Genomic DNA, 11,823 nt, shown 5'->3' with positions numbered 1-11,823 from the left:
GTAGAGGAGAACAGAAGGCAGTTCTCCAGAACATAGGAGATGTTCTCTTGGGCCAGAAGACATAAGTTTTCACAAACAAGCTGGTCAGCTGTTTGTTTAGTAGAGAATGGAATGGGAATGGGAAATAAAAACCTAAAAAAAAATAAATAAAAAAAAACTATGACAAAGTGGTAATGCCCCATCATGTTTTATTACTCTTATAAAGCAGTCAATGAAAAAATCTTTCAATTCAAGAATGACACATTAGACATTTTATCCGTTTATAGTTGAATTTAATATTGTAGACCAACTACAAAATAATTCCCGTTACAGAAGCTATAAACAGTCCTTCCCTCAGCAGCCTCTCTTTTGTCTCTGTAAAAGTTAATGAGGCAATAAATATAGTTTGGTAGTTTCTTGAAACCATAAAAATTATATAAAAAGCAAAGTCCTCTGTCCTGAAGACTCTCCTGTGTCAGAAAAGTTACTGTTACGAACACTGACACTGGAGACTCCTTCCATAAACATTAACCCTTTCTAGCAATACACTAGCGTTCCTTTCCACCAGTAGAATATAACTCGACTCATCATATATTTTTTAAACAGTATAAACAAATGAATTACTTTATCGCCACAAGCCTGTTTAGTCACGATTAATCCGGACACTGTTGGGTTTCTGTATGTAGAGTATCATGACTCTGTGTTTAGCATTGAGAAGGGAAAGGGGAGGGGTGTGAGCCCGCTGCTGGGCAAATAATTCACACCTCTCCACAATAACGCTGGTACAGAAATAAATCGGACAGCACGACTAAAGCTTTTTCGACATAAAACCACCATATATAACTGCCACAATAAAATGATAACATTTAAACTTACTAGGCTAGGTAGAAAAATATATACTTACCATTAACCACTATGGTAGAATGTGACATCACAAATAAATCAGTCAGTGCTGAACACGGGCACCCCAAAACAGGCGGAAATCACACACACGTTTCTGGTCTCTGTTAAGAAGAGTTTTAAATAAACGTCTCCTTACAGAAAACGTCACCATATCAGTGATTACAGCTTTTTCTTTGGTAAATAACAACGTGGATTTATTATTAGATTTAAATTATATTGTGCGTCCACCATACAAATCCCTGTGAATGAGTTAGCTATAGAAATGCAAATATAATAATAAAATTAGTACATTAATATAAACCTGTTAATTGCCTGGCAGTCAGCACTACTGTCAGAGCCATGATGCTATAGACAGTTAATCAACACCTTCTGACTAATCAGAATCAAGAATTCACCAGCACTGTGGTATAAAGTCTACATATCTTTGCAAAGTCACACGGTGCTTAGAATAACGTTGATGTAATACACATGTCAGTGAGTAGTATGGGGCCAGCTAATAGCAGTGAATTATCAACTGACTCAAGACAAACAATAGCAGCCAGGTGGAGGATTTACAGTAGCCAACGTGGTCTACAGGTGTGGGTGTACTATGTAAGGGAGTGTAATGCATTAACTTGCCTTAGATTAAAGTATTATAGAGTTCAGCTGATGCTTTAGTGGTTTGGAGTCAGAGTACGGAAAAGGGCTGGAAATGGCAGACCATATGAAACACACATGCTCTACTTCAATCGACGCATCGAAGGGAAAATATTCCATATGTCTCTCTTAAGATTCCCTTTTAGACTTGCGTGTGTCACAAAATACCACAGTGTGTTCCACTAACTGTTTGCTGTCTCGTGCTAGCATTCATTAAATTCTGGCAGACTGTGTAAATTCCAGAGTGTTGGGTTTTGGTTTAATTGCATCTCGTTTTCTCAGCACACAGCTGTTTAAATAAAACACACAAAAAAACTTTCCTTTGAGCAAGGAAATGGTCACTGAACATTCACAGAAATGGTAATATTCATAAATCATAATACAGAACCTGTTAAAAAAAAAAAGCAATAGAAATAAACAATAGCTTCTTTTCAAGGTAAATGTAAAAGCTTACACTGATTTACAGGTTTGTAATGCAGCTGTTAATATCAGCCCAAAGCAGACAGCAGTTTTCTGTCTCTCCTTTTTTTTTCTCCTTCGATACAGAGTCTATCCTCATGGTTTTTCCTCCTAGCTACAAAAATCCAGCCAATCAGAGAAGGTAATCTCCTTTTCTTCTGCTTCTTAGCCTTTCCACACCACACCTCCCCACCTCTATTCCTCCCTCCCCCCCTCTCTCTCTCTCTCTCTCTCTCTCTCTCTCTCTAATAGACACAACTTCCTTCCCTGAATCTCTCCACTAGTCAAGACAGGTCTGTGGATGTTTAGACATCCCTTGGTTCCTGGTAATAACGTTGACTTTGGAGTTACTGGAGCAATGATGAAGGCTGTAACTAGAATCTTCTCTTTCTTCATCCTAATCCATATCGAGGCAGCAAAAGCAAAAGAAAACACTACAGGTATGTGAAATATTTAGCTTTCCTACACAGGCCAGTTATTATATAGCTGTATTATAGTGTAGGCATACGAGCAGATGTTCCTCACTACAGAAAAAAACCGAAAGGGCTAAACACAAGTACAAGGCCTTTTATGTCAAGACATGCTGACTGTTTGTCTTTAATTACACGTTACATACTATGATGTTTGAACATGTACTGTGGAAAAAAAAAAATCAATATAGCACAGAGGGAAATTACATGTGGTAAAGAGACTGATTGAAGGTTCTGGAAATGTTCTATATGGCTCCATTTTTAGATCATGTTGGGGGACTTGAGATGGAGAATGAAGTGAAGGTTCTACCGGTGGTGAAGTCGACTTTTCACATGCATATACACGGCAGTCTGTTTGAAGATACCTGTGCAATCAAACCATTTCAATCAGACACTCTCGACACATGCAACTACAATACAAGCAACCCACTGGTCATCATTATTCACGGGTGGACGGTGAGGACAAATTTGAACCTTTACTTCTGTTTTACCAACTAACACGTGATTGGCTTATGTCTTCAAGGGGAAAATGTTTACAGGTGGTTTTCCACATTCCTTACATGCTTACATAAACTCAGCAAAAAAAAGAAACATCCTCTCAGATTCATCTGCTTTTATTTCCAGCAAATTGTGTAACGTGTAAATATTTGAATTAACATAAAAACAGTCAACAACTGAGACATAAACTGAAGAAGTTTCCCAGACATTTGACGAAGAGAAATGGAATAATGAATCCCTGAAAAAAGGGGGGGCAAAATATTATAAGTAACAGTCAGTATGTGTTGTCCACCAGCTGCTTTAAGTACTACAGTGCATCTCATCCTCATGGACTGCACCAGATTGGTCAGTTCTTGCTGTGAGATGTTACTCCACTCTTCCACCAAGGCATTTGTAAGTTCTCGATCGCGTCTGGGGGACACACGGTTACATGGAATTTTCCACTGCAAGGACGATCAGCTGTCCTTCCTGTCTCCCTGTAGTCTCAGGCGTCTTACATTACAGACATTGCAGTTTATTGCTCTGGACACATCTGCAGTCCTCATGCCTCCCTGCAGCAGGCCTATGGCATGTTCGCGCAGGTGAGCAGGAACCCTAGACATCTTTCTTCTGGTGTTTTTCAGAGTCAGTAGAAAGGTCTCTTTACTGTCCTAACTTATTGTAACTGTGGCCTTAATTGCCTTCCGCCTGTAAACTGTTAGTGTCTTAAGGACTGTTCCACAGGTGCATGTGCAATAATTGCTTATGGTTTAGTGAACAAGCATGAAAAACATTGTTTAAACCCTTTCCAGTAAAAATCTGTGAAGCTTATTTGGATTTTAGAAAAAATTATCTTTAAAATACAGTCTCCTGAATGTCTCCAGAGACGTTTCTTTTTTTGCTGAGTATATATCTGAGAGCATTTTCTGCTTCTGGACAGCTGCCCGTTACAGAGACGGCATGAAAGTAATGGATTGCTACAGAAAGGTGTGCTGTAGGTAGAGAGGAGCTGGTATGTTTAACGCTTAGAAAGACAGACAAGTATGTGATATCTACACGGTCTCATTAATCACTGTATGTAATCCACTGACTTGTGGTGCCCTCCACTCCCCCTGTGTAGATGAATGGAAAAATGGAGGAATGGGTGCTCAAGCTCGCCTCAGCCCTCAAGACCAGGCTAGAGCATGTGAACGTGCTAATAAATGACTGGAGACCTCTGGCTTTACAGCCATACCCAACTGCAACTAAGAATACCAGGCAGGTGGGATTGGATGTCGCAAATCTCCTGATGTGGCTTGAGGTAAGAAACCCTGAAACACAAAGAGTCACCATGTCCTACTATAGCTGAAATTTGCAACGGTAAATAGGTTTTAAAGGATACCTTGACTATGAAAGACCTTAAGTATGCTTATATTAAAATATTTGTGATCTGTGTAGTGTTTCAGGTGCTAACGTATTGGTTGATGCTGTATTTTGTTTATTCCTGTGAGGGAAAAAAAGCAGTTGTGTGCCACACTGATTTCACAGGGGGACTTTCTAGCACAGTTACAATGGTGTTTACTGGGAGAGAGAAAAAAAAATCAGCAATCTCAAAACATAGACTATATGGCCAACTATTTCCACAAAATTGGAAGCACACAATTTGCCTCCAATGGCACTAAGAGACCCATAACATGTTCACATTCGTTGGCAAGGTTGATGTGGTAGAACTCAAGTGTCCTAAACAAAGCCCTGTCCCCAACCCCACTGAACACCTTTGGGATGAATTGGAACGCCGACTGCACCCCAGACCTCCACATCAGTGACTGACCTCACACCTGCTCTTGTGGCAGAATGAGTACAAATCCTCACAGACATACTCCGAGCTCCAAAATCTAGAGGAAAGCGTTCCCAGAAGAGTGGAAGTTATTATAACAGCAAAGGGGGATGAAATCTGGAATAGGATGTTCAAGAAGCACATATGGATGTGATGGTCAAGTGTCCACATACTTTTGGGCGTTTTAATTATCATTAAAATAACGATTCGCTTTCACAGTTCCGAAAAAACAACTTTTTGTGTGGCTCAACATGCTGAGAAATCGAATGTAGAAGTAGAAAGGGAGACACCAAACATTGGACTCAAAGACCTAGCTCTATGATGTTTAGTAGTGCTGAATTCCAGAAGAGACTCGGCTTGGCTAATTAGCGATTGAGTGTTGACAAGTACGGTGGCTTTGATGGCAGTATTAGCATGAGAGTTGAAGCTTTGGAATCTGATGTGTTTGAGACAGAAAGAGAAAGAGACTAAAGGACTAATGCGCTGCTGCACACTTTCTTTCAAACTATTAAACAAAGTGACAGTAGACTAATGTCAGTGATAGAAGTTTCAAATAAAAAAAGTCAAGAATTGATAGGCTGTGTGAAATATCAGTACCTCTTTGTCTAACAATTTGAAAATGCAGACTAACATTAATCAGGATTCAAATTTAATCAAGATACGAAGCATAAAAAGAACAAACATGATGTGATTTGGTGTTAAATATTCAGGGGCCTTAAAACCTTCAACTCAGTGATTATTCTGTAGCATTAATAAGCCTCCTGCTGCCCACACTGAAAAAAAATCACCGTATGGAACACACACAGACAGACAGACAGACAGACAGAAGACAGACAAACACACACACAGAGACAGACAGACGCATACATACACATACAGACACACAGAGAGACAGACAGACAGACACACACATACATACATACACAGACACACAGACACACACTCTTTTGCAAAAGCTAATGCTTTATCATGTCTGCTCCATCGCTTTAATAAGTAAGACTACCCTTCTCTTCTCTTCCCTTCTCAACAGGAGACCACCCAGCTCTCTATGGATAAGGTGCACCTGATTGGTTACAGTTTAGGAGCACATGCAGCTGGATTTGCAGGAAGCCATTTTACAAACGGGAAAAAGCTGGGCCGTATAACAGGTACCCTTCTTTCTCCTTAATGTAAATAGTTTTCAGATCAGAAAAGATCTAAAGACAAGGAATCTTCAGTTATTAAGACGCACTAAGCAGTGTGTGCTAATCACGGTTAGTGAGGTCTCACTGACGAACGATCATTTCCACACGGAAACTATCAACTCTGTGAACCACATGATGGTGCGCTGTGCACGAGAAGTAACACGCAAACACTTTGTGTATTCTATCACGGCCCTGATTGTACACAACTGCTTCACAAATGAAAGCTCCTGAACAATGGTCAAGCATTGCAACCTTTTCTTTCTTTTTTTTTTGCATAAAGTCGGTTTGACCTACCGAAATTGTCTTGAGGTTGAGAAGAAAGGCTTCCAGTTCCAGATGTTACTCTTTAAACATTTTGCAACACTGGAAAACCACAATGGTCTTATTAAAATCGTCCTACCCCCCAATTCCCACACAGTTCTCATGTGAAGACACTGAATAAAGAACCCGAATAAAGACAGGCAAATGAACAAACTAAAAACACATTACCTTCAACTCACAAAGGAAACATCAGAATAGTCTCTTTGCGAACATACACGATGTGACATAAGCACACTTTAAAGCCAGAGGATGGAAACCGTAAATTACATTGGTCTTTTTGTTCTTTTTAAGGACAGCCTGAGGTGTATGAGTATGCGGACTAATTAAATGTTTCACTTTCATTTGATCTAGGCAAGGCAAGGCAAGGCAAGTTCATTTGTATAGCACCTTTCAACAACAAGGCAATTCAAAGTGCTTCGCATAAAACACAAAAACAACACGGAAACATAAAAAGACATTCAAATACAACAACAAAAAGTCAGACAGAAAAAAAGATCTCTCTGCTACCTTTCTCTCCTCTCCCTGTCCTAATCTCTTCTCTCTTCACCCTACTCCCTGTCCTTTCTCTCATTTTCTTTCTGCTCTCTCTCATTTCTCCCTCTCTTTTCATCTCTCAATCTCCTTCTCCCATTCCACTCTCTCTCCTGTTCCCTCGTCTTTCAATCTCCCTCTCTTTCTCTTCTCTTTCTCCCATTCCACTCTCTCTCCTGTTCCCTCGTCTTTCAATCTCCCTCTCTTTCTCTTCTCTTTCTCCCATTCCACTCTCTCTCCTGTTCCCTCGTCTTTCAATCTCCCTCTCTTTCTCTTCTCTTTCTCCCATTCCACTCTCTCTCCTGTTCTCTCTGCTCTCGGTCCTCTTTTCCCCTCTTTTTTTGTCCTCCTTTTCCCTCTTTCCCCCCCTTTTTCCACAAAAACCCCCAGTATAAAACAGTAAGAGATACAGTGCAGTGCAAGATATTATTTAATAAAAGCAAGTCTTGATTTAAAAGAACTGAGAGTCTCAGCAGACCTGCAGTTTTCTGGGAGTTTGTTCCTGATAAATGGTGTATAAAAACTGAAGGCTGCTTCGCCGTGTTTGGTTTTGATTCTGGGGACAGAGAGCAGACCTGTCCCAGATGACCCGAGAGGTCTAGATGGTTCATAAAGTAGAAATGTATTTTGGTCCTAAACCATTCAGTGCTTTATAAACCATCAGCAGTATTTTAAAATCAATTCTCTGACAGACAGGAAGCCAAAGACCTGTAAAGACCTCAGAACTGGAGTGATGTGACCCATTTTTTGGTCTGAGTGAGGACTCGAGCAGCAGCGTTCAGAATCAGCTGCAGCTGTTTGATCGATTTTTTTAGTAACACCTTTAAAGACACCATTACCATAGTCAGTCCGACTGAAGTATCTGCAGATCCTGCTGAGACATAAGCCCTTTAATCCTTGATATATTCTTCAGGTGGTAGCAGGCTGACATTGTAATCGTCTTAATGTAAGAAAGAGAGAAGATACATTTTTTTCAATGATCGTGTAATGTCTCGTCCGCTCAGATAATGAAAGAAGATTCAATCAGGACTTCATGCTCTCTCTAGCTATTTATATCAAAAGAAAAGACTAGGGACGCTCCGATCGATCGGCCGCCAATCGGTATCCGCCGATAATCACATTCTACGACTCTAACTCTGTAATCTCTAAATTTGGCCGATCTCACGAAACGATCGCAATTTGAGGACGTAAAACAAATGATGTCGTTAAACTTTAGTGCCGCAGTCATGTCCTCACTAGTGTGGAATTATTACGAGCTCTCAAGAAACAATGAAAAATTCGCCATTTGCTGTGTATTTTTAAAGGCCTCTTAAAATGCTCATTGTAAAGTGAATATTTGTTGTGCTTATTTATTTGATCCACAATTAAAACTACAATCTACTATTATTGTAAAAAAGATCAACAGTGACGGTCAACAGAAAGCTTACATATCACTTATATAAACCTTGAATGATCGGGATTCAAGGTTTTGAATGATCTTGATGACAAGTAATCGGTGATCGAAAATGGCTGTGAAAATCCTGATGGGAGAATCCCTAGTCATGACTCACCTTTGCTGCAATATCACTCCCTACAATAAATAAATAAATAAATACAAATACACCTGTAGTCTAAAATTAAATGCTATTTATAAAGGTAAGTTCAAATACTAAAACTGGTATAACTGTGACCTGATAAGAGAATATAATATATAACTGACTCCTCCTGCACAGGTCTGGATCCTGCAGGTCCCAATTTTGAGGGAGTTCCTGCCTTTGACAGGCTGTCTCCTGATGATGCCAAGTTTGTCGATGCCATCCACACCTTTTCAAAGTCCAGCATTGGGTTGGCGCTGGGAATCCAGCAGCCTGTCGGACACGCCGACTTCTACCCAAACGGAGGCTACTTCCAGCCCGGCTGTCACATGACCGACATATATTACAATGTTTACCAATACGGACTGGAAGGTATAGCAGATCACAGTGAAGTGTATCATACACACAGACTGTAACAGAGTATGTATTTTAACTGTATTATCACCTATCAATAGGTGTACCAAAGACTATTAAATGTACTCACCAGCGAGCGATCCACCTCTTCACTGAATCCCTGTTGAACACGGACCAACAGATGACAGCTTACCGCTGTCGAGATTACCGTGCGTTTGACCAAGGCCTGTGTCTGGACTGCAAAAAGCATCGCTGTAATACACTGGGCTACGATGTAAGAAAGGTGTACACTGGAGGCATTAAAGGCCTCTATCTGAAGACTGGTCCTCAAACACCATATAAAGGTCAGTGTGTTAACTCACTATTATTTGTACTCAAGATTTCTCTAAAGGGGGGCGCACGGTTAGCACGTTTGCCTCCCACCTCCAGGGTCGGGGGTTCGATTCCTGCCGGGGCTCTGTGTGTGCGGAGTTTGCATGTTCTCCCCGTGCTGCGGCGGTTTCCTCCGGTTTCCTCCCCCAGTCCAAAGACATGCATGGTAGGCTGATTGGCATGTCCAAAGTGTCCGTAGTGTATGAATGGGTGTGTGAATGTGTATGTGATTGTGCCCTGCGATGGATTGGCACCCTGTCCAAGGTGGCCTCTGCCTTGTGCCCCCTGCTTCCTGGGATAGGCTCCAGGTTTCCCCGTGACCCTGAAAAGGATTAAGCGGTATAGAAGATGGATGGATGGATGGATTTCTCTAAACGTTGTGATTTTCTGCTGTTAATGATTTCATCTTGGATAAGAATGAATTTGAATACTGGAAAAGAACACAAACAAATACTCCAGAACTTTCAAGCTAAATACTTCAGTCTACGGCATTAGTCAATTCAAACGTATTCGTTTTAACCAGAATTGGTGGTGTTTTAATTGTCGTGTTTGAGCATGGAATAAAACTGGTTCAAAACCATTCGAGTATTCCATTAATGTGGGTTGGTTGATGCTTTGTGTTTTTAATTCCCCACACAGTCCATCACTACCAGATTAAGCTCCTGGTGATGAATCTGATCGAGCCGGTCAAAGCGTCCATCTCCATTGCTCTTATTGGAAGTGAAGGAGAGAGCCAGTATATCCCTATTACTCTGTAAGTACATTACAAGTTGCCCTCTAGAACACAATCAGTTAGAAATGTGATTTAGAAATTGTAATGTAATGTTGGTATTTGTTGATTCAATGACTCGTTTAAGGTCTTGTATGGTCATGTATGGTACGATCTTCCAGTCCGACCAACACATGCTATATTGCAGTATCTCACTGATCGCTACTCTTAGATGAGTCGATACTGGAGTGCTGCAGGCGGCCTGCATTCCTGACTCCAGCTCCACGACTTATTATATAACACAACACACATCAAACTCATCCACACTGACCAGAGCAGCAAGACTGGATGATGGATCACAGCCAGTGATAAATACTGTGGCACGTGTCAGTCCGGGCTTGCATACGAAGCCGTGTCTGCACGTGTATGGGCATGCACATATGCTGTACAGAATTATTCGAGTCTTCACAAAGACATTGCATTTATTTTAGGTAGTGTATTAATTCAAAGCAGCAACGACTCAAACTATGTACATAGAACTGCATCTGTATTCACGATACTGTAAGTATGATAAACTATATACCCTCACTGGCCACTTTATTATGAATAGTTGTAGTCTAGCCCATTCACTTTTAGCCAATCATGTGGCAGCAGCAAAATGCATAAAATCTTCCAGCTACAGGTTAAGAGCTTCCGTTAATGATCACATCAAACATCAGAATGGGGAAAACATGTGATCTCGGTGACTTTGACGTTGATGACAGGCTGGTTTGAGTATTTTTGAGTATTTGAAAACATCCAGTGAGCGGCAGTTCTGCAGGAAGAAACAGCTTGCTGATGAGAGAGAGGTCAGAGGAGAATGGCCAGACTGGTTCAATCTGACAGGAAGGCTACAGTAACTCAAATAACAACTTTTTCAAATCATAGTGAGGAGAAAAGTATCTCAGAATGCATAATACACCAAACCCTGAGGCAGACGAGATACTGCAGCGGAAGATCACATCAGGATCTACTCCTGTCGGCCAAGAACAGGAATCAGAGGCTATAGGCTCATCAATAACTGATGTCTGATCAATCTCAATTTCTGCTGCAACATGCAGATGTTAGGGTGATAACTTGGCATCAACAGCATAAATCCATGCAAAGCTGCTTTGTGTCTACAGTTCAGGATCAGTGGTGGTGGTGTAATGGTGTGGGGAATGTTTTCTGACAGACATTGGGCTTCTTAATACCAATTGAGCATCATTTGAATGCCACACCTATCAGAGTATTGCTGTTGCCCACGATTTACGCATCTTATGAGTACTTTCCAACTCATGATTCAACTTACACTGAACTGGAGTCACCACATCTGTATCCAACAGAACACCTTTAGTAGGTGGTTGAAATGATGAATCTGTAATAATTATGTGATGCAATCATGTCAACATGGACCAGAATTCAAACACCAAGAATTGAGGCTGTTCTAAGAGCAAAGATAAGTGTAAAGGGGGGTGGGGGTCATACCCAATATAGGCGCGATGTTCCTAATTAATGTGGCTGGTGCGTGTACACTGTATACACACACACACACACACACAGTACAGCATATTGAACTTTGACACTTTTACCCAGGTCCCTGGAACATCCTGAAAACAAGACGTACTCATGTCTGGTTGCGGTGGGCTCGTTGCTGGGGGAGCTGCGAGCAGTGCGTCTGCGCCTGACAGGAGAGGAGACCTGGAGCAGCTGGTGGAGACGAGTCACAACCATCATGAGCCACAGCGGAGACTCGAACAAGACGGAACTCGGTGTGGCCAAAATACGACTCAAATCCGGCGAGAGCCAAGAGAAGTGAGTGAAATGTGGCTGGTGTGTAAAATACAAAACAAAAAAACCCCGATGAATCAGAAGTTGCACCTTTCTGTCTGCCATGAAAAAAAAGACTGTATTTTATGACTAATATGCCATCTAGTGGCACGTTGTGCTCACTGCAACGTTACATCTGTCAATTTTTAAAGATTCTAAGCACTGACTTGGAAAGCAAAATTTTAATACT

At 41.1% G+C, this 11,823-nt stretch overlaps 1 protein-coding gene across 1 annotated transcript in view; it reads left to right on the top strand.

Moving 5' to 3' along the window:
• Window positions 1-2,229: 2,229 nt before the first annotated feature.
• Window positions 2,230-11,823, top strand: part of LOC108275252 (hepatic triacylglycerol lipase) — a 10,218-nt gene continuing 624 nt past the window's right edge. The window contains exons 1-8 of the mRNA XM_017485932.3: window positions 2,230-2,417; window positions 2,713-2,903; window positions 4,045-4,224; window positions 5,771-5,888; window positions 8,489-8,722; window positions 8,806-9,048; window positions 9,716-9,830; window positions 11,400-11,618. Coding sequence (XP_017341421.1) covers window positions 2,279-2,417; window positions 2,713-2,903; window positions 4,045-4,224; window positions 5,771-5,888; window positions 8,489-8,722; window positions 8,806-9,048; window positions 9,716-9,830; window positions 11,400-11,618 — 1,439 coding nt within the window. The 5' untranslated portion in view covers window positions 2,230-2,278. The remainder of the gene's footprint in view (window positions 2,418-2,712; window positions 2,904-4,044; window positions 4,225-5,770; window positions 5,889-8,488; window positions 8,723-8,805; window positions 9,049-9,715; window positions 9,831-11,399; window positions 11,619-11,823) is intronic.

Source organism: Ictalurus punctatus, chromosome 14, assembly GCF_001660625.3.
Source record: "Ictalurus punctatus breed USDA103 chromosome 14, Coco_2.0, whole genome shotgun sequence".
NCBI classification, from domain to species: domain Eukaryota; kingdom Metazoa; phylum Chordata; class Actinopteri; order Siluriformes; family Ictaluridae; genus Ictalurus; species Ictalurus punctatus.
Note: the sequence above shows the minus strand (reverse complement) of the source record. Positions and strands in the feature narration are given on the sequence as shown.